Source organism: Aspergillus ochraceoroseus (assembly GCF_002846915.1).
Source record: "Aspergillus ochraceoroseus IBT 24754 chromosome Unknown P175scaffold_3, whole genome shotgun sequence".
Lineage (NCBI taxonomy): Eukaryota > Fungi > Ascomycota > Eurotiomycetes > Eurotiales > Aspergillaceae > Aspergillus > Aspergillus ochraceoroseus.
Genome location: NW_024468478.1, coordinates 1,750,997 through 1,777,011, shown reverse-complemented (window position 1 = coordinate 1,777,011; position 26,015 = coordinate 1,750,997). Strand labels below are relative to the sequence as shown.

At 47.1% G+C, this 26,015-nt stretch overlaps 7 protein-coding genes across 7 annotated transcripts; 4 read left to right on the top strand and 3 right to left on the bottom strand.

Annotated features, from left to right (window-relative positions):
- Window positions 1-316: 316 nt before the first annotated feature.
- P175DRAFT_0531418 (RNA dependent RNA polymerase) lies at window positions 317-4,679 on the bottom strand (the record flags this gene model as incomplete). Its single annotated transcript, XM_040899873.1, has 4 exons — window positions 317-3,645; window positions 3,698-4,148; window positions 4,214-4,370; window positions 4,420-4,679. 4 exons carry the CDS (start codon window positions 4,677-4,679, stop codon window positions 317-319), a joined length of 4,197 nt encoding a protein of 1,398 aa, XP_040753276.1.
- A 478-nt stretch (window positions 4,680-5,157) lies between these two features.
- On the bottom strand, window positions 5,158-8,909 carry P175DRAFT_0203917 (uncharacterized protein). Its single transcript, XM_040892577.1, has 9 exons — window positions 8,787-8,909; window positions 8,578-8,725; window positions 8,429-8,523; window positions 7,746-8,363; window positions 7,536-7,688; window positions 6,284-7,486; window positions 6,098-6,226; window positions 5,926-6,042; window positions 5,158-5,870 (listed from the first exon to the last, which is right to left on the bottom strand). The coding sequence occupies exons 1-9, from the start codon at window positions 8,868-8,870 to the stop codon at window positions 5,244-5,246; spliced, it is 3,174 nt and encodes a 1,057-aa protein (XP_040753275.1). The 5' UTR covers window positions 8,871-8,909; the 3' UTR covers window positions 5,158-5,243.
- Window positions 8,910-9,428: 519 nt separating this feature from the next.
- P175DRAFT_0477543 (uncharacterized protein) lies at window positions 9,429-11,882 on the top strand. Its single transcript, XM_040895324.1, has 5 exons — window positions 9,429-10,062; window positions 10,131-11,184; window positions 11,234-11,415; window positions 11,470-11,717; window positions 11,830-11,882. The coding sequence occupies exons 1-4, from the start codon at window positions 9,727-9,729 to the stop codon at window positions 11,620-11,622; spliced, it is 1,725 nt and encodes a 574-aa protein (XP_040753274.1). The 5' UTR covers window positions 9,429-9,726; the 3' UTR covers window positions 11,623-11,717; window positions 11,830-11,882.
- P175DRAFT_0500765 (aspartate-semialdehyde dehydrogenase family protein) lies at window positions 11,858-13,471 on the top strand. Its single transcript, XM_040897019.1, has 4 exons — window positions 11,858-11,886; window positions 12,154-12,219; window positions 12,275-12,532; window positions 12,592-13,471. Exons 2-4 carry the CDS (start codon window positions 12,192-12,194, stop codon window positions 13,395-13,397), a joined length of 1,092 nt encoding a protein of 363 aa, XP_040753273.1. The 5' UTR covers window positions 11,858-11,886; window positions 12,154-12,191; the 3' UTR covers window positions 13,398-13,471.
- Window positions 13,472-13,685: 214 nt separating this feature from the next.
- P175DRAFT_0500762 (40S ribosomal protein eS4) lies at window positions 13,686-15,213 on the top strand. The gene is made up of 5 exons (XM_040897018.1): window positions 13,686-13,748; window positions 13,891-14,028; window positions 14,123-14,407; window positions 14,578-14,872; window positions 14,927-15,213. The coding sequence occupies exons 1-5, from the start codon at window positions 13,735-13,737 to the stop codon at window positions 14,978-14,980; spliced, it is 786 nt and encodes a 261-aa protein (XP_040753272.1). The 5' UTR covers window positions 13,686-13,734; the 3' UTR covers window positions 14,981-15,213.
- A 4,171-nt stretch (window positions 15,214-19,384) lies between these two features.
- On the top strand, window positions 19,385-21,567 carry P175DRAFT_0477534 (uncharacterized protein). Its single transcript, XM_040895323.1, has 3 exons — window positions 19,385-20,298; window positions 20,353-20,841; window positions 20,894-21,567. The coding sequence occupies exons 1-3, from the start codon at window positions 19,663-19,665 to the stop codon at window positions 21,200-21,202; spliced, it is 1,434 nt and encodes a 477-aa protein (XP_040753271.1). The 5' UTR covers window positions 19,385-19,662; the 3' UTR covers window positions 21,203-21,567.
- Window positions 21,568-22,382: 815 nt separating this feature from the next.
- Window positions 22,383-24,596, bottom strand: P175DRAFT_0434898 (putative MFS transporter; the record flags this gene model as incomplete). Its single annotated transcript, XM_040893697.1, has 3 exons — window positions 22,383-22,570; window positions 22,633-24,324; window positions 24,392-24,596. 3 exons carry the CDS (start codon window positions 24,594-24,596, stop codon window positions 22,383-22,385), a joined length of 2,085 nt encoding a protein of 694 aa, XP_040753270.1.
- Window positions 24,597-26,015: the final 1,419 nt, after the last annotated feature.

The window sequence follows — 26,015 nt, the reverse complement described above, 5'->3', positions numbered from 1 at the left end:
GAAATTAACAGAACACATTACAAATATTTCTTCAGTAACTAGTTATTGTCTCTTATCCTTTTTTGAGATCTTTATACGCACATGGCCATTTTCGTCAAGCCTAAACTGCGGTTCCTCCTCTGCACTACGGGTAAATTTTCCGACTCATTCTAACCTATACTGGGTGGGTTTGACTGCACGACATCGAGTTTATGGATAGCTCAAGTATCAAGGCCTTCATTAGCGACTATACATGCATGCATGCATGCATGGATGGAGATATATTCCCGTTCTTCAAGCTCTATGACCCCCCGAAAGCTAACTCTTGGAATCACTCCTAAAGACCAAGAAGCTCGTTCAACGTATCAAGCGCCGTGGGTTCACAGGTACCTTCGTCTATAATCTCAATACAGTTCGGGTTACTTTCTTGATCCTGCACTAGCTGGCTCTCCTTCGGAGTTTCCCCACCCTCTCCCGGTGCGATCAACCATCTAGCACTGTCCGTGACGACGTCGAAATCCAGTAAGCTTGTTTCCTTGTTTGCAGGAGCTCCTGAGAAGATAAGCGAGGAAGCTGCCGCGTTTGGGAGGCTGGAGAGACCGAAATCAAGGAGCTGCTCTAGGGAGTTTATGTCCCTGCTGCTGTTGTTGTTGTTGCTGCTGCTGCTGCTGCTGCTTAGCTGTAGATTCTGCTGATTGTGCCGACTTCCAGCCAAGCGAGTGCTTTTTTCGATACTCGCCGTGGTGACGCTTTGGTCCCCAATATTGAGACCGAAAGGGTCAGTGACTGCCTTGGTTTCGGGCGTGGTTTGGGTTGTTCCTGTTTCCAGGGCGTTCGATTCGTCCTTGGTTGTAATCGTGGGGATGGGTGTATCGCGGCCTCTTTGGTTAAGGGCAGGCATTTCTGGTGCAAGCTGCTCGTAGTGGCCGGTTGCAATTTGACCGAGTGTTTGCGGGAATATCCAAGGAAAGCTGATAAGAGGCATCTTCTGCTCGATTTTGGGAGCTGATGTAGGGAGGCTATTCTCGTCTGGTACGGCCGTTCTGCGGTGTTTCTCTAAAGCCGCGACGGTTTCTTCATGTGTAATGCGGTACATGGCAACTGCCATAGGAGCCAGCAACTCGAAGCTGCGCCCCCCGATTTCTTCATATATTTTCTTACGGAATTCTTCCTGGAGGGCAGCTGAGATTGCACCAATCTCTTCGTGGAATTTATAGTCTTTGTTCAGCTTGGAATGGCTCAGTACGAAAGTAGACCACACTTCAAACTCAGTCTTGATATCGTGCTGCGCCATGATCCGGCGCATGGCGGTGTCGTATTCAGCTTTTAAGCCTTTGGCAAAGTTGCAGAGCACTTCATTGATCTCGATATCGCAATCCAGGATGCGCCGGTCAAAGCACATTTCAGTGCTGGGGACGAAATCAACTCGTTCGACAGCGTCATATAGCTGGCCGAGGATTTTTCCAGAGCGATAAACCATGTGTGCAGGCATGTTGTTTTTTTCCATGAAATGAGGCCATCTTCGAGGACGAAGGTTGCGCGTCATCACTGCTGGGTTTCCGGTTTTGTTGTAATCCACTGCGTCCGAATGAAGTTGTGCTAGTTGAATGCACTTTGCTTCGTCGACGCCGTCGTCAAGGGAATCTCCCCAAGCAAGGTGAGCGTGGGCAATAGTAGGAAGGCAATCGTTTTTGATGTATGTGACAAAGAAGGAGGTTATTTCATCCACAGTGACATCGTGGTCTAAATCATGAGCTTTCCTGCTAGTGTACATCATAGGCTCACGAAACCAGTCGTTAGGTAGTAAATCCTGGTCCCAGACCACAAGATAGTCGTCTCCATCCAGATCGCCACCGGAGCACATACTTGCAACATCTCGATCCCCGGTTTGTGGTAAGACAACGACATCTTTGAGATGGCTTAGTTGAGGAACATTGACCGCCCTAACAACGCGGATATCACCAGGATGAAGGGAAGGATTACGAGCGAGGATACACAATCCTTCGATTATTTCGTACTGTCCTCCATTCCCAGGATGGGACACCTGGACAAATATTTGAGGCAGAGCTGCCAACTTTTCCTCAAAGGGTGCGTCTCTTTTCGGGATTTTATCCGAGAAATAGCCCTTTAGGGTTGCAGTTTCATCCATGCACCCCAAAAGGCATGCTCCTTTCTCAATTGCGATTTTCGCCTTTTCCTTCAGGTACTTTAGATGCCACACTCTCCAAAGATTGAAGACGGATGTTATAAACGGTTCCTTTGATCTCCGGAAGCCGTCAAAGATCATTTGACTCACAGTCAGAGTCATTTGATTGGGATCCACGTACGTTTTGAGTAAATTTATGGCCTTGGAATCGCTTTCAATCGCTTCGTCTAAGTTTCTTAGCATCGACCTGAGTTTGAGATGGAATGCTTCATCAGGAATCCCAAGTGTGGAAAGCACAAGAATCAGCTGTCGATTGAGTGTTGCAATGGAGAACTGGGACCAGCGAATGATTTCCAGACCACTGTGACGTGCTGAAAATTTGTATTGGCTTCTCCGAATATGAACCTCTTGCCGGCTGGCTTCTGGAGAGACGATGAGCATGCCTTTGCAGCCTCCAAGGCGAAACTGGAATGCAGACGGTGGTTCTCTAGAAGGTGTTTTAACCTTGAGCTCTGACATCGCAATTTGAGCTAAAAAAGATGAGATCCTCCCCACACCATCCGAGAAAACGTATCCATTTCTCGACACGTCCTGTATTTTTTTGACATGCACAGAGCAACCCGAGACAGCTCTTGTCGTAGAGAAGCACTGTCCCAGTCTTGCTGCATGTTTTGCGACATTTCTAATATGACTGAATTGCCCCATCCACGCACGCATACTCGCAGCTGTAACACCATCTTTTGGTGCAAAGAAATAAGCCCCATGCTCGCGAAATTGGGAGTTGCCAAAAGCGAGGAACTCGTACTTTGTGTTTCCGATAACGATACCATTTGCCAAAGCCCTCTTGATGCGAGTGAAGACTTCATCCATTGTGTTATCAGCAGTTGAGTAAATGCGGCCGAGCTGTTTTTCATCGGTGAATCTTACTCGGAGAAAATTATCAGCCAGGTCGATGTAGTGTCGAATAACACGGTTTGAAATATCAACGGATGGAACATTGTAGTATATGGTGCTGGGAGTGATTCTAGCAGAACGCATATAGCAGCAGTAGGGTGGTATTCTTCTATCAGTAATTCCCTTGGTAAATTCGAGTTTGAATATATCCATTGGATTGTAATAGATCTTTTTTTGCATCGCTACATGTTCAAGGAGCCTTGTTGCTTCTTTCTCTCCAAGTTCGGCTAGGTTGAGAGCGAACTCACGGCTCATGTTGAACTCTGAGAGATAGCCATGGGATAGACATACTTCCAGCTGATAGCGGACTGCAAAAGGTAAATGGATGTGAGCTGGATCAATGAGATCCTGCAGGGATGAGTATGATGTACCTGGTCCATTAGAATCAGGTACATCAATCCATTTCCAAATAGGAAGCGGTGCTTTCTTTGTCCCATCGCACAAGGTAAACCGATCTGTCTGCTCAACGACCAGGTTATGATCGCTTAGGGCATCGCAGAGCAAACTAAACTTTCCTCTCTCATCACACTTTGCAGGAAAGTTTATTCTTAAGGCATTCCAGCGACCTACATTGAATATGTTAAGAAAATAAAAAGAGGAGTAACGGCTGATGCTTACCAATATCAATAATTTGATCCTGTCTTCGCAAGTTAACGGGAAGAGTAACAAGTGTCTGTGGATTATGCACAATATGGGTCTGTCGGAACCAGGTATCTGATTCCCTCCAAGTACTCTCTTCGATAAAGGTAGTCTCGATATTCTTAATCCGACGGTGATAGATTGGCGGCGATTCCAGGACGGTGAAGTGGGAGATTACCCCTGTTGAAGGATTCTTGCTTTGAAAAAACCTATCCAGTTGCGAGAATGGAACTCTGAGACGGTATTCGTGAAATACCAATATATTCGGGGCACCATGTGTGGAAATCGGGAAGTACACCAGCATATCCTTGCGTCTTAGGTTCAGAACTAAGGAGGTATTTTCATTCAGCCCAGATCCTACGGTTCGCATGGGCCGCATAGTTGTGTCATTGACAAGTATTCCGATATCCATGGAAGAAATGGGGATGTCCTTGTAATAGAATCACGTTAGAAATAGAAACAACCATCAACGTTTGAACTAAAAAAATCACTTACAATCTCCGCTGGATAGGACACATCAGGACGAACAGAGCTTTGGATCGTCCACTCAGGGGGTTTATTGTCGAGACTAAGCAAAACGGATGATGATCTTCCATTTGGTAGAATGATTTGCCAGTTCCCCCTCTTCCAGAAGGCCGTTGATGGAGGTGGTCTGCCATGGTTCAGAAGAAAGAAAGAAATTCCCGAAGAGAATGGCCTACCTAAAGCGAATCTTGGCCCTTGAAGCTCGATTCCCATGGGAATCTTCAAAGATATCGATTGAGAGTATATTGCCTTGGTCTCGAAACGCCTTCCAGAGACACAATGTGTTTGCCTCTTTAGGGACGTTAGAAAGATTCACAGCAACCGATTCCCAGGATTTCCAGAGAGCCCGGATTTGCGGAGCAGATTGAGCAGAGGATCTCTGGGGAGGGCCACGTTGGTTCTCAAGCAAAGGACGATAGTTCCTCGTAGAATACATGGTAAATAATGTGCCTGCATAAGATAATACAACCAGAAAAGGGGAGGGAAGGATGTCAAAATGGTAAGGAGAAAAGGTGGCTAAGAATTGAAAGTGAGTGATGAGAGGGTGAAAGAAATCAGGTTGGGGTCAAGTTGAAGTGAAGTGGAATCGACGACACAGAATTTTCAGTATATTCAGTTGCCTAGCAGCCTTGAGATGATATTATCATTTATCGGAAAAAAGTGATAATGCAGAAATTCCCTCGCAATATCTTGTTAAATGAATGTTCTCGCAGCTTTGAATCAAACCACTTCTTTGCTCCTGAGACATGTCGGCACTTTGTAAAGCTAGGAACTTCTGATCACTTTGCAATCGCAAGAGGATTGGTTGCAGGTAGCCGCAAAACGTAGGTAGGAATTCTCAGATACCACCACTACGTACTATGGCCTACTATTTGCCCGGGGACAAGGAGAAATTGTAATTATATAGAATAGACCAAAAACCATCAACATGAAAAAGGCTGGCAAAGATAATATAAGATGGTTTTAATTGCCTCTATGGCCACGGGGTGGTGTCGATATGTCAGGAATGAGAAGGTTTGTTAAACTCCGATAATGCGGTGCTCGTGAAGACAAAATCTTTCGAGAACTCTAGGTCTAAATCCAGATCTATGTCCTCAAGTTGATGCCGATCTGTCTGCTTGTTGAATTGATTATCTTGGACCGTCCTACTCTGGGACAATACCGAGCTGTCGCTGCCCTGTGAGCTTGGCTGGCTGTTATAGTCGACCTCTTTAAGTGGTCGTCGTTCCCTTGGAGTCTTGGAGTTGCTCAGACCAGCTAAATCCCTGGGCTTTTTGCTGGTCCCATGGGAAGAAGAATGAGGAGGTGATGGATCAACAAGGGGGAATGCGCTATTCCGAGATCTTTTAGGGCTACGGGCGCTAGTCTGAGACATGTTGGAATCAAGAGGCGAGGCAAGAGCTTCTTCATCTTTGCCTTGGGGGATGTCTTCCCCTGAATTTGTTTGCGTTTGCATTGCAGCCACTTGCGATAAGTCGAATGATGAACGGGGGCGTGGTGTTCCCGTAGTTCTAGAATCATAAGCAGTCTGTTTAAAGCCCATTACACTCATAAGTCGACCGATATGCTGCTGGGCTTCCGAAAATTCTCGTGCCTTGGCCGCTCGTTCTTCTCGTAAGTGCTGCACCTGTACAAAATTTCCATCAGAATATAGATTCTCTCGTGCTATCTGTAACCCTCACCTTCTTGTCCAAATGTTGTATTCTCTTTTCTTTTGTTTGTAGCTCTCTGGTGGAATTTAATGTCGCTTCATGCATCTCGTGTTGTAGGGACAGGATATTTTCCTTGTGTTTGTTACACTACGGAGGGTTAGTAAGAAAGATCATAACAGTGATTTATGTTAAGCGAATTTACCTCTTGAGCCATATTTGAATGTCGCAGGTCTGACTGTTGTCTGAGTGTCTCTAGCTCCTCCTTAAAACTCTCCGTAGTATCCCGCAATGCAGCCCTGAGGTTCTCAAATTCAGACTCCTTTCCATCGAGCTATGTGATTGTTAGAAAGTGGGAAGACTGTTTCAAGGCTGGAAACATATGACTAACCTTCATTCGCAGATTTTCCGCCAATTCGGCCGCGGTGTTTTTTTCAGCAAAGAGTCGTTCGAGCTGCTCGCGCTTTTCCGATAGAAGCGTTTCGGAATTCTCCAGCTCTGTTCGAAGGGTTGAGACCTGGCAATTTAGAGAAGCGATGGTCTCCAGGGAAGTATCTCTTCCATCTGAAATAGATGCTATAATCGCGATTGCTCGCTCATTTTCCTCTTTCTCACGCTTAATATCTTCTTGAAGCCCCTCTAACTGATCATCTTTTTGGGTAATGGAAGCGATCAAGTCTAACTCTTTGGTTCGAGCCAATTCACGCTCATTAACTATGATCTCTCGAGAACTGCGCTTTAAATCTTCGAGTTCTTGTCGTGTCTGAGTTAAGCTACTCAGCAACTCCTCAGCACGCTCAGTGGCAGCATCTGCGTGACTTTCTAGGCGAGAAAACTCTTCTCGAAGTTCGGCAACCGTATTAGATTCTTCGTTTAACCGGGTTTTCAAGTCATTATTGTTTTGCTTGAGTTGCTCTGTCTCCAAAAAGTATTTGTTGCGCTCTTCTGCAGCGACCCTGAGAGGCTCTTCAATGTTGCCGCAACGCTGCTCGAGCTCATAGCAAATATCTTCCACCTTTTGCACAATATCATCATTAAGGATTCGTGTGCTAGCAATCATCGTCTCCCTTATTCCGGTTCTCCAATCGCTTCTCGCAAATTGGGCTGTTTCACGAATTTTGAGTGATGAGAATGAAGCCCTGAAATCGAGAGGCCTGCTCTCTGAAAATATGCATTTAAATTCAGGCAGCAGTTGTTTGGTCTTCGTCATGAAGTTCATCAGTACCATAACCTCGGTTGACTGCGAGCATTCTATGTTTGAAGCCATTGATGCCTGGAGGCAGAAAGTAAGTAGATCAAATAGTAGTTCGTTTTCTAGTCTCGAAATCGACGCATAGCAATTGTTGGAACCGTCACATTTCAACAGGGAGGGTCTTCTCGGAAAAGTGTCGGCGAGCCTGTTAATAGTATCCCTATATTGATTGGATACTATATCTGTAATTCCCGAGGGAAATTGGTGCGAGTCAAAACTGCGCAATCCAAGCAGTAATAGTCTTGCCATTTGAAGATTGGCTATATTGACGGACGGCTTCGTTGACAACGTAGTAAATATATAGTTAAGCACTTTTTTCACCGCGTATTGTCCGGAGCAAATCTGCAAACACTTAGAAAAGGCCTTTCAACTCACATCCCCCTTTACTCACAATATTAGCTTCTACCAAGCGGGTTGCAGGGTCTCGAGGGAGTGTTTCCAGCACAACTCTGCTATCTTCCGAAAGCAACCAATCCAGGCCAAGTCTCACTAGATCTGGTGGCAATGATGAGGGAGGAATAAGAGAAACCAGAAAAGTTATACCCTATCAGGACTGGGTTAGTATGGCCAAATCCAACAAAGGCACTGAAGAGGTGCATACAAGCATTCGAACACTAGGATCTACTCCCTCTCGTGTAATCTTTTCACAGAGTTTCGCGATTTTAAGGGAATTGCCCGCAATCCAAGAATTCCTTTGTTCCTGGTTGACAACATTGCAAATTTCAATCGCCAAACGAATGCTTTCCACCGAGTCACCAGCAGTGAGATTACCACGGTTGGAAGAACAAGCAAGAATTACGCGTAGAAAAACGAGATCGAGGGTCTTCAAACCACGCTTCATACCGAAAAAATGTTTGATATTTTGCCACCAATTTGAAGCCTCTGTCTCGTTTTCACTTGTAATGTTAGGAATTGGAGCAGATGCAAGTTTCGCAAAAGTCGCAAGGCATAGTAAGTTTCCCATGTGGTCCTCCAGATTGCGAAGAGTTTTTGTGAGTTCAGTCTGGAAGCACGACATTATCTCTTCCGAAATTTCGAGGATGATTCTTGGAGATGCCTGAAGAAAGCTTGATATCAAGTACAGTGACCTCACTGTTTCCACGCATGGGTTGTCCCTCATGCGGTCAATCAAGTTCATAATGAAGGGTGCAATTCTTGCCGGTGGAATGAAACCAGATGGCAGGGGCGTAGATAGCAGCGAGATGCATACTGAGGAATACTATTATAGTCATATACTTAGCCTTGCTCGGGATATACTTTCATCAGCTGCGAACAGACACTAACCTCAGGTTCGCCGCCCTCGATTGAACGCTGAAGAAATTGATCCAGAAGGTAGGGGTATCGCTCAAGTAGACTATCACGAAAACATGATGCTCGTGCTATTAGGCCCGTTAGGTCAATTTTATGTAGTAGCATTTAGTTGAATAGTGTACCGAAGCTTGTGATGAGGCGCAGAGCCCAGTGTGAACGTGATAGGCCATCAACAAGAACATCGACTAATGCCCCGACCTGACAGCGCTTATAAACAGCCCAAGAACATATTCCGTCCGAAGAGACTTCTTGGGCCAGGTCATATAGATCCTAAGCCCAGTTGGTTGGTCAGCTAATATGTTTAAATAATTGATCCGCTGGCGGGGTTCACCTGGAGTGAAGGCGCATATGGAGCAGTCACTAAGCGTTCCACTTCCCAGCATAAAAGGGGAAATTTGTCGCAGGTGGTCGCCATCCTATCCGTTATTTTGTGGGCCGACAGATAGAATTCCGGATCCCTCTACAACGCTATACCGGAGTATTCAAGGTTGAGTCCTTATGCGAGGCGAGAGGAGATGGATGGAAGTGAAGTCTTCCGGTGGTTGCCCCCTCAACGGCGGGTTCCGTCAAGACAAACAATGCCACTCTAATCGAGCACGTCTTTTCCATGACCTATTCGACTATCTCTGCATCTACCGACATTGACGGATATATTCTAGTCCTTGTACTCCGTAAACGCTGTGGCTTACCCGCTCTGGCCTGTATATTTTCAATATCCACTTTTCCCGAAATTTTCAATGCATTTTGATTTTAACCAAAATCTGTAACTAATGAGAAAGGTTCCCACCATTAGAAAAATTAAAAAGTCGGGCTAAAATGAAATAAAAAACATAAAGTATTACTAACAATAGCAGAAATTGAAGTTATTGCTGTGTTGTAAGTCATCTGCTCCGTAAGGATACATAGGGTTAGTTAGAATATATCCTTATTTTGAACATATCCTCCTTCAACAACTGCACAACACACTAGAAGCATTGAGCCTAAAGGCTCTCTCAACGGTACAAGGCAGGATAAAATTACTGCATGTGTATTTAAAATGTTACATATCAGATGTTTGGAGAGATGGCCAGACCGCTCAAATTTCCGCATTCTTGGGATTGATGCAGTTTCTCCTGTCCACCTAGGAACTACTCCGCAGTGGTCAACAGGTCCAACAAAATGCGTTGAAAAAGATCGCAATCTGATCAAGTGTCGTTGCTAACCCCAATAATTCTATCTCATTTTGCTCCCTCTTTCCTCTTCGCAGCCATCCTTATTGATCGGTGAGAGTTATGCGGACCCCTACCCACCTGCCTCGGGCCTTCCCCACAAATCCCCGCATCCTCTGTCTTCGGCCGAGAGTTTCCTGCTCCCAGGTTCTTTCTTCTATTAGAGTCACTCGATTGAACAGTTCGAAATCAGGAAGCCATGCTGGTGGGAATCAGAGCGATGCCTCAAGCTCCGAGTCCTCTTCCAGGAACTCATCGAGCTGCTGGGTTTCGAGTCAAACGCTACTGGCTTCTGCCATTGCTGCTGGCGTTAGTTATGGAATCGCCGTCTTAAACCGGCCCCCTCAATCGAAAAAATCAGGTCCCCCACAATATGGTTCTACGCAAGACTTCGAAAAGGTGGGAAATAACGGCCATGATATGTGCCTTCTCGAAAATAATTGCTGACAGTGTATTTCCCCAACCAGGCCATCGCTGAATTACGAGCCAAGCTAGGCGATGGTGCGATCAGCACCGAACAGGAGGACCTCCTACGACACGGGTTTTCGGAGTGGTCCAGTATAAATGCTGATCGCCTTCCGGTCGCGATTGCCTACCCAACTAGCACAGAGGATGTTTCGGAAATTGCAAAGGTTTGCAGCAAATACAAGATGCCAATGGTGCCTTACTCTGGCGGTTCAAGTCTTGAAGCAAATTTCGCGGCTCCTCACGGCGGTATGACAATTGATTTTGCAAGCATGAACAAGATCCTGGAGCTACATGAGGAGGACCTGGATGTTGTTGTTCAACCATCCATTCAGTGGATGGATTTGAATGAGAAGATCAAGGATAGCGGGCTTTTCTTTCCCGTCGATCCTGGCCCGTCTGCGATGATAGGTGGTATGATTGGAACAAATTGCAGCGGGACAAACGCTGTGCGGTATGGAACCATGAAGGACTGGGTAATTAACCTCACGGTTGTTCTGGCTGACGGTCAGATAATGAAAACGCGCAAACGCCCGCGCAAGACCTCCGCCGGATACAACCTGACGGGAATGTTTGTAGGCTCTGAAGGAACACTTGGTATCGTCACTGAGGCGACGCTTAAACTAGCACCGATTCCAGAAGAGACCCGGGTCGGTGTGGTTGCCTTTCCTACAATGCGTGACGCGGCATCTACTGCTATGCAGCTGATACGGAAAGGAATTTCTGTTCAGTGTATGGAGATTCTAGACGACGTCCAGATGGATGTCATCAACAGGGCTGGCGGCACCTCGAAGACATGGAAGACATTACCAACATTGTTCTTCAAGTTCTCTGGAACAACCGCTGGTGTTGCTGATAGCATCAACTTGACGAAGAAACTGGCTAACAGCAATAACGCTGATTCGTTTGAATTTGCAAGGGATGAGAGGGAAGCGCATGACCTGTGGTCTGCAAGAAAACAATCTCTGTGGAGTATGATGGCGCTGAGGAAAGAGGGATCAGAGGTATGGTCAACTGATGTCTCAGTTCCGATTTCAAGGCTCGCAGATATTATCGGTATGTCAACCACGTGAATTGCTTGAGTTTTTCCTAATCAATGCATCAGAGATCTCGAAAAAGGAGATTGACGACCTGGGGATATTTGCTAGCATCCTTGGGCATATTGGCGATGGGAATTTCCACTCTAGCATGATGTATAACCCCAAGGATCCTGATGAGAGGAAACGGGTTGAGGAGGTTGTGTACAAGATGGTTGATCGAGCGCTTGAGATGGAAGGATCTTGCACAGTAAGATCTCCAGCCTTTTTTATAAGGAGCATAGAGGACTGACCTTGTAAATAGGGCGAACATGGTGTTGGACTGGGTAAAAAGAATTCTCTCAAGAAGGAGCTTGGGCCTTGCACTATTGGTGTTATGCGTAGCATCAAGCAAGCACTTGATCCCGACTGGCTACTAAACCCGGGGAAAATATTTGATTTCCAAGACGAACAATAGCGAGCGATGCCCTAAGTTAGGCTATACGGAGTATAGAAGTTGCAATATTAGACGAAATTGGGGATCCAGAACAGGTACTAATTTATATCTTACCGGTACGTTTCCGGAGAAGTATGCAGACTCCGATCCGATCGGTCGGTCACAATTAAAGTGTAGCCCTGGCTGACTCATCGCGGGGCAAATGACTCCCCTCCCGCGATATCGCAGAATGAATTCCGACTGCCACACTTGTATCCTTTTATACCTTCAATCAACATCAGGGTGGTGAGTGCTCAAGTTTCATTTGTGCTGGATGCTTTCTTAATCTGTCTGAATCTGCTTGTGGATTTTGACCTGCAATTTTTACAAATTTAAACCCCATCCAGGGCCCAAAGCAGCTGCGGTGCACTGGCCTTCGCTAATCGCCGGTTTGGGTCTGTCGAGTTTTGCTCCAATTGATGCGTGTTTAGTGCGTAATTGGGCTTTTTGGCCCTGTTTATTATTTCAAAGTGCGTTGCTGTAATCGGGAATATCAATTGACACCTAAACTAGATCGACTGAAGTTTTGACTCATCGAATTACCATCTAAAATGGCATCATATCCTAGGAAGAAGTGCGGTATGAAGACACCTCAAACAGATCGGAAATAATATACAATGCTTATGGGAGATAGGTGTTCTGGGTGCCACTGGCTCGGTGGGCCAGAGGTTCATCCTCTTGCTTGCGGATCATCCCTTCTTGGAACTCCATGCTGTTGGTGCATCCGAACGGTCCGCCAACAAGAAGTACAAGGATGCTGTCAAATGGAAGCAGAGCAAGGCAATGTCTGAGAAGCTTAGCAACCTTATTCTACGGGATTGCAAGGCCGATCAGTTTGCCGACTGTGATCTTGTGTTCTCCGGACTCAACAGCGATGTTGCGGGCGAAGTTGGTACGCTGAACTGGTTCTTTTGGGTAGCATCGGAGGACTTGCTAACAAAAGTCTTGCAGAGATGGAGTTTATCAAGGCCGAAATCCCCGTTTTCTCCAACGCAAAGAACTACCGCAAGGACCCCCTGGTACCTCTCGTTGTTCCTACCGTCAACCCTAAACACCTCGACCTCATTCCCCACCAGAGGAAACACTTCGGATTGAAAAAGGGGTTCCTGGTTTGCAATTCCAATTGTGCTGTTATCGGTATTGTCATCCCCTTTGCCGCTCTTCAGGCTAAGTTCGGACCTGTCGAAGAGGTGGAGGTCTTCACTGAACAGGCTATTTCGGGCGCTGGTTACCCAGGTGTTCCTAGCATGGATATCGTGGACAACGTCATTCCATTCATTAGCGGCGAAGAGGACAAGCTCGAGAACGAGGCTCAGAAGATCCTTGGCTCCCTGAACGGCGATGCGACCGCTTTCGTTGAGCAAGAAGGTCTTAGAGTTGGAGCTACTTGTACCCGGGTAGGCGTTACTGATGGCCACATGGCATTTGTTTCGCTGCGTTTCAAGAACCGCCCAGCACCCAGCGCAGAACAGGTCGTGCAGGCTATGAGAGAATATCAGTCGGAAGCCCAGAAGCTCGGCTGTCCCTCTGCGCCGGCCGAGGCGATCAAGGTCTTCGATGAGCCCGACAGGCCACAGCCAAGGCTGGACCGCGATATCTCTGGGGGATATACTGTAAGTGTGGGGCGTGTCCGCGAAGGCAACCCTGGAGGTTACTTCGATATTAGGTTCGCTGCGCTCTCACACAACACCGTGCTTGGTGCTGCCGGATCATCGATCCTGAACGCAGAGGTTGCTGTGATCAAGGGATACATTTAATCCTGCAAATGTATATAGTCATTTAGAAAGCGTCAGATATGAATTCCTTTTATTAGGCTACAAAAATAAAAAATGTTGAAAAAGAAAGCCTCGGTCTTAAGGGTATCTTTATTACATAACCAGGATTTGATGGCGGACTTAGAGTCTAATCTAATCTGGTATAGTTCAGGTGGGGCTAGATCAGGTCTAGTGTTAGGGCTTATCCCACAACCACCAGCCGCTAAGCGAATTTCGCGAGTGGATCGCATATCAGTCAAAGACTCCCTTGACTTCACAGTATTCTTCCTTCGCGACACTTCCGACAACTTACCGGGTTTAAGTCGACAAAGCAGTCAAGATGCCTCGCGGACCGTGAGTTCATTATTCCAGCAATCATTTCATCGCCGAAAACAAAGATGCTGCCCCGGAATTTCGATATTCAGGGGCGGATTCTTCTCTACAGTTGGCGTTGTTGAATTTATTGAGTGTTTTACTGACCGCGATGGGTTTGTAGTAAGAAGCACCAAAAGCGCCTCAGTGCGCCCTCGCACTGGCTCCTGGACAAAATGTCCGGAACCTATGCTCCCAAGGCCTCTCCCGGTCCTCACAAGCTCAGGGACTGCCTTCCCCTGATCGTCTTCATCCGCAACCGGTACGAATACTCGCCTCGAAGATGGGGAAAATTTTTTTCCTGGACGGATTAGGAGATGAAGGGCTAACGTTGATATTTTTTTTTTTCATTATAGTCTCAAGTACGCCCTGAACGGCCGTGAGACCAAGGCGATCATGATGCAGCGTCTGATCCAGGTTGACGGCAAGGTCCGCACCGACCCTACCTACCCTGCCGGATTCATGGACGTCATCGGCATCGAGAAGACCGGCGAGAACTTCCGTCTCATCTACGACACCAAGGGTCGCTTCACCGTCCACCGCATCCAGGCTGAGGAGGCTGAGTACAAGCTTTGCAAGGTCAAGAAGGTGCAGCTCGGCCGTGGCGGGATCCCATTCTTGGTTACGCACGATGCGCGAACGTGAGTGAATACTCTCCAGAAGTTCCGTGTCATTCAGTCGTTGGACCAAGCTTTGGTTGATCGGCGGAGGACGAAAGAACTTTGTCCTTGCTGGGACACCCAGTAAGGTTTTTGAATCTACGAACAGGTTATGCTAACGGAGCCTTTTTTTTTTTTTTTTTTTTCAACAGCATCCGCTACCCCGACCCTGCCATCAAGGTCAACGACACCGTGAAGGTTGAGATTGCCACTGGCAAGATCTCCGAGTACGTCCACTTCGATACCGGTGTTGTCTGCATGGTCACTGGTGGTCGTAACATGGGTCGTGTTGGTGTCGTCACTCACCGTGAGCGTCACGATGGTGGTTTCAACATCGTCCACATCAAGGACGCTATTGACAACACCTTCGCTACCCGTGAGAGCAACGTCTTCGTCATTGGCCAGGACAAGCCCTGGATCTCCCTCCCCAAGGGCAAGGGTGTCAAGGTATGCTCATACTCCAAAATGCATTCAGAAGGCCACATGCTAATCGTAATATAGCTCTCCATTGCTGAGGAGCGTGACCGCCGCCGTGCCCATGCTATTGCTGCCTAAATGTGGTCCGGTAAGTGATAGAGGCTACTGGCAAGTAAAAAGCATAAAATAAAACGTAAAACCCGCGAGAGAGACACTTGTCTTGCTTTGTGGACTGTATGACGCCTGTGTTACCATGAATTAACCAAAAAAGTTGTCTGCAAGCATTTTCCTTGAATTTCTTTGTAGGCATGAAGCATACTTAGAAAGCAAAACAAGAGCAACCGGTCTCTCTTCATTTACTTTTGCTATGATACCTATGATTAATCATATTTTGCAAGTGACTTCCCAAGTAATCCTACCTTATCTGCCCCTGTATTATCGCATCACCATCTCATCCCTTCTCCCTATGAATCCCATCCATACTCTGTCCCCTCGATCCAGCAGTCCCGGGATTACTCGCTTCTAGGAGGTCCCACGACCCGAACCCGACGAGACTCACAAGAGAATCAGGGAGGGAGTGGAGTCGTGGAATCCCGGGCTGCGTTATTTCCCCTCCCGCTCCTTTTCTTGCTCCATTTCCGCCACAAAGAACAAGGATATCCTTCCCCTCGAGCCAACTGCTGGGATGTCATCCAGGCCGACTGACTGCCTACCTAACCTCATTCTTTACCCCTCACAATCTTGATGTGTAGCAGGACAGTGTACACTAGCTTGTACGTCTGGTGATAATATTAGTTAGTAGTAGTAGTAGTAGTAGTAGTAGTACCTGTAACAGTTAGGTAACTACTGTACCTATGGCTGGATTGTACTAGATAGCTAATTAAGTTCGCAGTCAACTTAATCCGTCATGTAGGTTATTTATTGTTGCTGGTGTGGGTTCCTATCTTCGAGGTCTCTCCTCTCTGTCTCCCTATCAAGAGTGGAATCAGGATCGGCAGAGGGGGGTCATCTCGGAAAACCACGTTAGGTCTGTGCTTTTGCAGGTTTAGATTGTTGTTAGTTATGTAATGTCTGGAGGTTGGTTTTTCTTTTCTAGTCGAGTCTGGGAAATAGGGCCGTTGAAGTTGCTGATTCGATTGAGCGACAATATAACTTGAAAAAAAAAAAAAAAAAAAAAAAAAGAGAAAGAAAAGAAAAGAGTTATTTCGAGTACGGAGTCCTCAACGAGGGAAATGCGCCCCCCTGTATGTATGGATCAATGCCGACGCAACTTACATTGCAACTTAATGTTAGTTAGTTAGTAGACGAAAACAAAAACTAACAAGGACGCCAGACCGTGCACTGCACTGCATCTTCCACAACAGGAGCATCGAGTAGGTCCGGAGTACAACCATAGGTACCCTAAGAGAAGTCAAGGCTAGAAAACCAGTCACATTGAAACCTGCACGAATAATAATAATTAAAAAAAAAAAAAAAAAAAACAAAACCACAAATGCAAACAAACAATGCACAGAGTGAACTGACATGTCATCCTGCCCAGTGCTCGGCTCGTTCTTCACGCGCACTTATAAGTGGAGGGAGGAATTTCCCTAGGCGTTCGATTTTGATAGGTATCATCGACGCCGGCGCGTGAAGGTGAAAGTGTCGACCGGATAGAATCGCTGTATCCAATCAATGGCCGGAGACTAAATCGATCAAAGTTCGACTACCAGGTACGGAGTACTTCAGGTATGTATAGAGGGAGGTCTCGATAAGAAATTCGGGTGCCATCCAGGGTCTGGTTTCTTGGAAGCATACAGAGTACCTGGTAGACTAGGGGGATTTTCATTTGGTGGGGAAGATGGGCACGAGGGCGTTCTTAATTAAGGAATAGTATACGTTGGTTTAGAGACGACTGAGATGGCGTCCAAGGAAGCGCCACACCTTTCTATACACGATGCTGTCAGATGTCCACAACTGTAGGCACTTCGTGGTGGTGGTTACTCGAGTAGTTCCAGTATGCAAGTAGGATCCATGGCAATCCTTTAGCTCCTCAACCGTTGTCCCCGTAGCAGCAGCAGCAGCAGCAGGAGCTGGACATGCATGTCTGGAATCTATCTATCCATTCACGAGTGCCGCCCCTGCGGAGCTTTAACTCGAACCGCTCGAGTCAGTCAGCCTTCAGCAGACAAGTTTCATTTGTTCTTTGTTAATGAAAGGCTGTCTATTTCGGAGGTACGCGACAACTCATGATGAGAAAGAGCATACCTAGACTAGACAAAGTCAAGTTTCTGCAGATTAGGGATGGATGCCGTTGTACAGCTTACCAAGTTTCATGCTTCTTCCCAGCGCGTATGCGGCAAAAGAGGCCTGTGCAATGCCTTGCTCCTCTTTTCGTCCATTTTTTTTTTCTTCTTCTTCTTTGGCCTGCACAATATCCAAGTTTTTGGGAAAATAAAAATAAAAAAAAGTATTCCCATGGTTTCCTGCAGTGACAGCTTTCCGTTGGATAAATGAGCCCAGCAAATCAAACCAAATCCGTTATTATAAGGGGTGGGAACTCTTTTCTGCCTTACTCAGTATAGTGACAACCAAGCCGGGAACCGATCTGGCGATCGGCGTGAGAAGAGCCAATGATCTCATATCTGGAGCAGAAAGAACTGAGATTGTATTCATTTTGCTCTTACTGTTGGCGTGGGGAGTCGGGACAGAGTTCCAAGCTTCAAAGCTCCAGGCTCCAAGAGAAATCCGAATGAAACAAAAAGCAAAGCAGGAGGCAAAACTGTTTTAAGTTGCGGATCTACCAGGAAAGAAGGAAAAAAAAAAAAGGTATAGACTTGCGGGAAAGACGGAGAAGCCGCTTGGGATCCATCCTGATCCATAGGTGCGTTATACAAGTACAGAGTAGTGAACCACTAGCCCATTAGTGTTGGCTTAGTTTCTCCCACTACGGAGTAGGTAACCTGGTAATCTAAGAATGATTTTAAGGATGATTAGGTAGAACTCCCGGCACAGTGGCAATAGAGGGCCATTACTTAGGCTACGGTGGCTGGACTTGGGTGGATCATCCCTAATATTTATGATACTATTGATCATTGCATACAGAGATCGAGTTTCATTGTCATTACCACCATCCTGATAGATTATTCTCCTCTCTCACTGTTTCTTACTTGACACAAGAATACTTTGCCTTCAATCCCTCCTCCTCCCTTCCCCCTTTCAACGACAGAAGGCGAGTTTAGGGGACATCCAAAAAGACAGAATGAAAAGAAAGAAAAAAACAATGGAAACCTCCTATGTACTTCATACACAGTACAACCTATCTATCCCGTATACTCCGTTCTTCGATTCGTATAATCAATCGATCATTCCTCTACCCAGTTCTGGCACACCGCTAGAGCGAAAGGACAGCACCAACAGCATATCCCCCCCTGAAAAAGGGAACCCGCTGGGAACCGATGAGCCGTTGATCGGAAACCGATTGAAATACATCGAGGACTCAACCGTGGATACTCGGTACATTTTGGTAGTTGGTACTATTCCCTGGGCCGTTCATCTGCGGACCAGTTGAAGGCTTTGTAGCTCCTGACCGCTTCTCCCCTATTTCATATCGCCTGGTGACAGCTGGTTGGTGGTGGCATGGTGTTGCTATTCTGGGCCTTGGGTCTGATTGAGAAATGGACTAGACAATGGTGGCCACGATAATGATATGATGCTGGTTGATTATTCTCAGTATTTTATTAGCGAGCATATCGGTATACTTCCGTCATGCGTGGACGGGGGCAGATATTTGTGTGATTCTTCTTCTTCTTTTCTTTTCACTCACATTGAATCCTTGTGGGGAATCATTTTATCATTCGTTTTCCTTCCGAGTTGTTGCTTAACAGCTCTTATAGGATCTAGCTCGAAGCCAGACTAGGGGGCGCTTTACATCGATATTTCGCCGTAACCTCCAGATTGATTGGTCTCAGTCTGAAGTAGTAGGATAGCCATGTTTTTTTCTCTTAGCGCCCTCCGCTAGGTGCATCGGTTTTCAGCTCAGTCCTACTAGGTAATCTCATCTCCGTCCAGACCCCCAATAATCAATTAGCCTGGCTTACCTGGATGTCGGGACCACAGTGGCCCAGCGGTTTGGATCGAGATCCGCCCCCTCTCCCTCCTCCTTCGTTCTCTGCAAATGCGCCACTTGCCGTTATGTTTTCCCTTCTCCCTTCAGGATCCAGCACTTCAGTAGGGATCAAGAAACAAAGGATTGCGATTATCAGCCGTGATTCGCATCCAATGCAGGTCATTCATAGGCTGTTTAATGTGGCAAGAATCGTTGGATTGGAAGATTGGCAACGACAGGGGTGAAGAAGGCAAAATCAATGCAGTTGGAAAGAAAAGAAAAAGAAATTGGATTCAATAAAGTAGAAAAATAATAATTAAGTGAATTATTAAAGAGTTTTCTACCTTGACCAGGACCGAAGCATTAAAAAAAAGCCACTAAAAGCCCCAATTCCCTGCTCCCATGACTTCGGGATTATTCTTTAATCTTCCTTGCTCAAGTTGTCCTTGATTTCAGTTCCAGGCTCCTCCTCTTCCTCCCTCCTTATACAAATCGCCGTGGCTCATTTCCCTTCGTTCCATCGGCCGCGTCCCTGCTTTTATCTTCATTGCTTTTCGTCATCGAACTCGATATCGCAGGGTTGCGTCCAAGAAAGTTTCCTCTGATATCCTTGTGTCCCTGAGACACCTTTTGCATATAGAAATGTGCCGGATATAAGCGTCTGCTTCCCGGGATTCTCGCATTTAACAATCCCTCTACCCTTCCCTATTCTCTCCTTGCGCATTTGCACAAGATGTCACAGTTCCCATCTCAGCAGCCCGTCCCGGATTTGGCCAGCGCGGCAGGCTATCTGTTGGGACACTCGAACTATCCGTCTTTGTTTCGATCAGCCGATGAGGTCCCGCAATTTTTCGTTTCGTATCGATGGTGGGAGGACGAAGTGACGACTATTCTCTGGGCCTTTGATGCCCAGGAGATCAAACGCGTCATTCGTTACGGGCTCTTTCAAGATGAACACCTGCCACGCAAGGTACTCCAGACCCGTAACGCGGCTACGATTGATACTTTCCTCCTTACCCTGGTCGAGCCCCACGAGAGAGCGCTATTTCCTAGTCTCTCGCATACGCAGAAGGTCGAGGAAATTGTCCGACGTTGTAGGGTTGCCACTCCTTCGTTGGTGTCGTGGGGTTGGTTCCCAGCTTGCAAGGACGGTGATTTGACTCCTCTTGCAATTGCAGAGGCTATTGATGCTGAAAGCCAGCTGCATTTTACCCGGATTTCGTTCGAGGAATTAGTCCGCTATTCGTTGGGCTGGCCGTCTTCCCGGGTGGACTGGTTTTTGCAGCAGCATACTGTTTTCTACGTTCATCTCTTGAACTATTTGAATGCCTTTCCTGAAGACCGGGGGAGGTATGTTAAAGTCGAGAAGGTTTGAGTCCTTTGGGTCTAGCTGTTGTTGATTTGGCTAACAACCCCCTCAAAGCACCTCCGGGAGCGAAGCCCCTTTGCCCACCGGGCTTTGGCTCGGTGCCTTCTCGCTGTACAAGGCATCAGCAGCCAAGCCGACTTGTCTTCTAATACACCTCAGGGCTTTGAATTCTTCGCGGGGCCAATCCAGCGTCTTTTTAGAGACCTTCCACCCAGCCTAACGCTAATTCTGAAGGTACTTAGTGTTCTTGGAGTTCGATTTCAGCGCACCTATGTGCACGCCCGAGCGATGGAATGGACCCGGCCTTTTAACGTTGCCTTTTCATTCCTTGAGGATCTACTAGGCTCAACCTCCTCTATGGACTTCGCTCGAACCTTAACCAACGCCGACGAGCGGGACTTCTCTGGAATCGTCGAGCAGGGGATCTTTGACCAAAGCCTCATCCAGCGCCTTTGCATCCAGTGGGAGCTCCTCAGCCTAGACGTGTGGGAGTGTTGCACAGCACTCCCGGATATGGTGGGAAGCATCCAAGAATGTTTACAAGTAAGGTGTTTGTTTTGCGCCTCGCTACTGTAATCCAACTGACAGTCTCCAGCCCTTACTACTTCTCCGCACCTACCACTCATTCATGGCTGTTCTCACTGGACTCCATAAATACAGTGTGTCTGAGTCGTCTGCGTGTGTCGAAACGGATACTCCCACGGCCAGCCTAGCCCCGAAACCTGTGCTCCCGCCGGACCTAGTCCATTTCCTTGATCCGTTCCAAAACTACGCTGCCTATCGCCAGCAGTTCGAGAACGCCGCAGGAATCCCATTTCTCATCCCGCACATGCGCGAATACCAACAGAAAGGAGAGCCGGTTCTTCGACAGCTGGCGTTGAAATTGGAAAACGTTGTGCCCTAGCCAACTTCCCCATGGTGGAATCAAGACAGGAATTGACACGCATGTAATGAGGACGCGAGATGTATGGACATGAGTGAGATGAGTGAGATGAAGGCGATCCGTACCCATCCCGATGGTTGACCGTTGTTTTTTTGTATAAATTGGTACAGGACTTTTTTTGCACAGACCGGGCAATTTTATCCAGGGCTGAACATGTTAGGGTTTGTCTTTAGGATGCGTGCTTTTGAATGCAAGAAGGTCTTTCTATTCTTTTCTCTTTCTTTTCTCTTTCTTTTCTAGCTTTTCTAGCTTTTGTGGAGTTTTCTGCTATTTTTATTTCGATTTTGACAAGCTTGTACTTCTAGAACTACATACATGTCGAGAACCATCCTATTTCTATTTTTTTTTTTTTTTTTTTTGCTAAAGTAACTAGTTTCTTTTGCCCCCTGGAGTGTATATATATGTATATATGTATGTATATATATATATATGTCTAGCCTTTACTGTCGAGATATAGAGAAACACCACATCTCCCCATGATGAGACTCTCACCTCCCTGCCTGTTTTGCAACCCATCATACATACGTATTTCGAGCAATAGACATCACAGTACATGGCACATGCCCCAAGCTAGCCTGCGCTAGGTAACGACAATCTTCTTCTTTTCCGCCCTCTAGTGTCTCCAGACAGACATACATCCTCGGGAGAAAAATTTTCCAAAAAGACATGGGATAAGGTGGAAAAAAATCACTCAACCATTGATCAGGCTGATCGAAGCCGTGTAGAAAATAGTCCTCAAGCTGGGCAAATGCTGACGACAGAGAGGGGTGATGTGAAAAAAAGCTGATCCTACTCCAGGTTATCCGGTGCGGCTTCCTAGGTCTTGACAATTCAAAAAACATATCATATCATATCCACAGACACAGAAAGATACTACTCTCTGTGGCCCAGATCACTAACCTTCTGGGTAGTCGAGAAACTGTGGCTGTGGTGTAGAATCTTAGATTCACGAAACAAACAACCAAATATTCTAATCTATCCCAATACACCCGGTCTACAATATCCAAGCTCTAGAAGCGTGTCTATAGAACAGGGAGATCATAACACTGTATCTCAACCCCAGTCATAACTACCACAAGAAAAAAAAAATCGTCGCGTCGTAACCGATTCAGGAATGATAACCTTAGCAAAATGTAACTATCTAAAACCGCTCCATCAGCCGTTTCCGGACGGTCCACATCCGTGCGCGTTTCCCGTAGATATACATCGGAATAGAGAACAGTAAAAGGACCATCTGAATGACTCCCAGAGCCACAAAGACTGTCCGCACACCGTCCGCCTCCACCCAGTCGACAACAAACAGGGAGAATATCAGCCCGTGGAAGACGTCTGCAGTCTCGTTAGCATTGTGATACAGAGCAACCAGGGTCGGGGAAAGGGCAAATACATACTCTTGCTCCAGTTTAACGTGACGAGAGCTTCACCCGCATATTGTCGGTAGCTGTCCACACAGAAAGTGATAGAGGTGGTGCTGCCTAAGCAGCACCCAAATGACACCACCCCAAAAAAGATGGTAGGGACAATCCAGTTGTCCTTCTCTTGAGCACTCCAACCAAAGCCCATTAGCCCAATTGTCGTCGCTAGGGCAATTGGAACCGCCATGACTAGGCGGAACTCCGGTTCGTAAACACCGCCGTTGCGACGCGTGAGGTATCGGACAATTATGTCCGAAATTTTACCAGCTACAGCTGTCCCCAGCAACCCCCCGACAAAGGGAGAGATGTAAACCAGTCCGGTTTGCAGAGGGGTAAAATTGTAATTTTCCCGGCCTTGATATATGTGCGAGACCAACTCCGACAAAACAATGAGCCATCCAACGGATAACGAGTACACCACAGTCGACCATAGAACTGCTGGGTAGGCAAATAGGATAAATGGCCGGGCCGCCACACGTAGCCAACGATCCTGGGAAATCCGGCCATTCCAAGGTCGAAGGTAGTGGGTGAATGGAATGGACGACCTCTCTCGGAGTCGGTTGGTATACTGCAAAGTTAAACTCAGCCCGCCTGTCGGTTCCAACGATTCACTTCTAGCTCCTGATTCATCTGCAACCGGGGGGACCTTCCCTTGCTGCTGGATGGCCTCTGATTCCGGTTCACCAAGCTGTTCCTTCTCAGGCTCACCATCAACAAACCCCACATGGCCTTTTTTGTGTGATTTATGCAACATAGAATCCCCAGTGTCCTCCGTGTGTGGGGCCTCTTCGTTCCGAGTACCAGCAGCGCGGCCCCTAAACCCGTGGCTTACCATGTCTGACACACTGCGATATATATTAGGCCGCTTGTGATGTCGTCGTGGTCGCGGGGTTCGATCCCAAAATGTCTCTGGGACGAAGAGGAAGATCAAAATGAGACAAGCCCCGACGATTATGGAGACAATCCAGAATACCCAACGCCAACCCAGACTTTCAATAATGGCTGCACTTACCAGGGGGACAAGATTTTTACCACCAAGGAGAAGAAGGGTATATATGCCGACACGGTATGCTCGCTCATGCAAAAAGTAAATTTCTGCGATAGTAGCTGAAGGTAGGCACTCCACTGTGCTCACTGCGATTCCCTGAAAAATCCGGGCCACAACCAGGCTGGGGTAATTGGGAGATAGAGCACACCAAACGGCGGAGAGAATGAAGAGTGTCGCACCAAGTAGATATACGGGACGCTTGCCCCACAGAATAGCGGTTGGTGACATGATCACTGAACCGATACCCAGTCCCATCATGTACAGGCCTGTTGTATATGCCACCTTCTGGGTGCTGACACCAAAGTCACTTGAGACTTGATTGAAGCCGGCCGCCAGAACAGGTGTCATACCTCCTCCCATAAGACAATAGAAACCGAGAGAGATTAATGCGGCGTCACGCCTCCAGACTGGCCAGTTCAGAGGGTCATTCATTGAATCGTCTGGTTGGGGTTCCAGAACAATTTTTCCATTGGCTGTCTTCTTTGTCGGAGGCGCAGATGCACGTGAAGACGAACGAGATGGGGGATATGGGGCAGGTAAAGATGAGGCAGAGGTGCGCTGAGGTTGGTGCCTCAGACCTAACGGCTCATTGCGATTCGAGGACAACAATAAAACAGTCCCTAAAATGTGTGTTAGTGAGGTGTCCTTTGGAAAACATATCTATTCAGGTGAAGCACTCATTCATACCCGGTACCTCGTCCGTTTCTCGATCGCTAAGAATACCCAATGTTGCTCTCGGACGATAGCCGATGTCGTCTACATTTGAGTTGGCATCATCAGATGAGGACCCGAGCAGCTTCTTCCACCAACTGGTACCTTGCGACTTTTCATTGTTGCTGTCGTTCAGGCTTTGGGCGGCCGGGGCCGCAGGCTGTGTCTCGGGAATCGTCATAATCGACTCGGGACGTGATTGTGCGGCAAAGTCAACGGAGGATGAGGATTGGATGACGGTAGTGAGGAGCAGAAAATCCAAGTATTATGCTGCAAAAACCCCGACTTTTTTGTGTAAAACGAGTAGGCACGTACCTATCACGGGGGTTGGTTAGCAATTCCGACAAAGGTCTTGCGATGTGAAACTCACGACTAGTTCATGCCTCATACAGTAAGGAGACAAGTCGCTGGTGGCTGGGTAAGGGATATTAATAGGGGGTATGCTTCGATTGCTAGCACCACGCCTATCCTTCACCACTAGTCTGGTCACAGCCTGCGATAAGCAGGACCGACTATGATAGCTAACGATAGTCACCATACATATTCGGAGGAAGAGTTAAAAGAAGGAGAGGATAAGGCCAATATAAATATGAAGATTCTCTGGGAGGCTGGTCAGTATCCAGTGGATTCCATAGTTGTCATGTGCAAGAGGGTAAAAGGTCGCGATGTTTTAGTCGAAATTCTATGAGCGCCACAAACTTCAATCCCAATGAATCCTGAGAGAGGCGGTGGGCAACAGCCGCCTCCCCCTAGGCGATTCTGAGTAAACATAAGCTTGTTAAAGACCCACTAACTGCAAACTAAATTATGTACTCCGTACGGGCTGCGATATAGCAGAGGAGATGCTGGTAACTCTGTAGTTTGTACCTAAACCAAGGGTCAGTTCGATCGACGGCGCTATACATGATAATGTCCACATGGGGGAGGGGTATCTGCACGCTGACGTCTGTAGGGGTCTCAAATTTCGTAAGCTGTGATAAGCACCAGCCAGTGAAGTTGGAACTTGGAACAGTTCAAGATGATGCCCACAGATTTGTGGGGGGGAGGGAAGGATTACAGGAAGATTGGAGCGACAAACTCGCAAAGGCTAAAAAGTGGGTTGTTTTGACCGCATGCAGAAGAGATCGCAAAACATCCAATCAGCAATCAACAGTGTCCGAAATAAGGCGAAAGTGTCTCTGCATCATATAGCAGCTGACAGGAGGCACTCCACAAAGACCATCAAGAGGCATTCATAACTCCATGTTCGGGATCCCCTGTGTAGTGAAATGGATGGCGGCCGGGTTAGGAGGCAAGTGGCTTGATTGCGGTCCCGTCTGGGGGTGCAGGTAGTTTCTCCTGTTTCATCTGCCTTTCATATCCACTCAAGACTCAAACTCTGTAAAATTTTGACCTTCGACGTCTTTTGTACCCTCTTCAGTACTTGTCCATGTGTTGAGGTTCGGAACTTGAGCGGTTTTGGCTGCTGCCAAGTTTGCCATTTTATCCCTCTCCCGCGATCATCGGAAGCTCCAACAAATTGATATTAGCGAAGGTCTGTGGTGGACACTGATAGTCCTCCAGTATGGGGAGTGTAGCCCAGCGATCTGGAATATTATTC

Excerpts from the sequence above, each read along its gene's own strand:
- P175DRAFT_0500762 (XM_040897018.1), top strand. Across the intron at positions 14,029-14,122 it reads ATCGTCTTCATCCGCAACCG|TCTCAAGTACGCCCTGAACG; the intron begins GTACGAATACTC and ends TTTTCATTATAG. Across the intron at positions 14,408-14,577 it reads GTTACGCACGATGCGCGAAC|CATCCGCTACCCCGACCCTG; the intron begins GTGAGTGAATAC and ends TTTTTTCAACAG.
- P175DRAFT_0477534 (XM_040895323.1), top strand. The coding sequence starts at position 19,663 with ATGTCACAGTTCCCATCTCAGCAGCCCGTCCCGGATTTGGCCAGCGCG. Across the intron at positions 20,299-20,352 it reads GGTATGTTAAAGTCGAGAAG|CACCTCCGGGAGCGAAGCCC; the intron begins GTTTGAGTCCTT and ends ACCCCCTCAAAG. Across the intron at positions 20,842-20,893 it reads GCATCCAAGAATGTTTACAA|CCCTTACTACTTCTCCGCAC; the intron begins GTAAGGTGTTTG and ends GACAGTCTCCAG.
- P175DRAFT_0477543 (XM_040895324.1), top strand. The coding sequence starts at position 9,727 with ATGCGGACCCCTACCCACCTGCCTCGGGCCTTCCCCACAAATCCCCGC. Across the intron at positions 11,185-11,233 it reads AAGGCTCGCAGATATTATCG|AGATCTCGAAAAAGGAGATT; the intron begins GTATGTCAACCA and ends TCAATGCATCAG. Across the intron at positions 11,416-11,469 it reads AGATGGAAGGATCTTGCACA|GGCGAACATGGTGTTGGACT; the intron begins GTAAGATCTCCA and ends CCTTGTAAATAG.
- P175DRAFT_0203917 (XM_040892577.1), bottom strand. The coding sequence starts at position 8,870 with ATGGCGACCACCTGCGACAAATTTCCCCTTTTATGCTGGGAAGTGGAA. Across the intron at positions 8,726-8,786 it reads CATATGCGCCTTCACTCCAG|GATCTATATGACCTGGCCCA; the intron begins GTGAACCCCGCC and ends AACTGGGCTTAG. Across the intron at positions 8,524-8,577 it reads GCGCCTCATCACAAGCTTCG|CACGAGCATCATGTTTTCGT; the intron begins GTACACTATTCA and ends CGGGCCTAATAG.
- P175DRAFT_0500765 (XM_040897019.1), top strand. The coding sequence starts at position 12,192 with ATGGCATCATATCCTAGGAAGAAGTGCG. Across the intron at positions 12,220-12,274 it reads ATATCCTAGGAAGAAGTGCG|GTGTTCTGGGTGCCACTGGC; the intron begins GTATGAAGACAC and ends TATGGGAGATAG. Across the intron at positions 12,533-12,591 it reads CGATGTTGCGGGCGAAGTTG|AGATGGAGTTTATCAAGGCC; the intron begins GTACGCTGAACT and ends AAAGTCTTGCAG.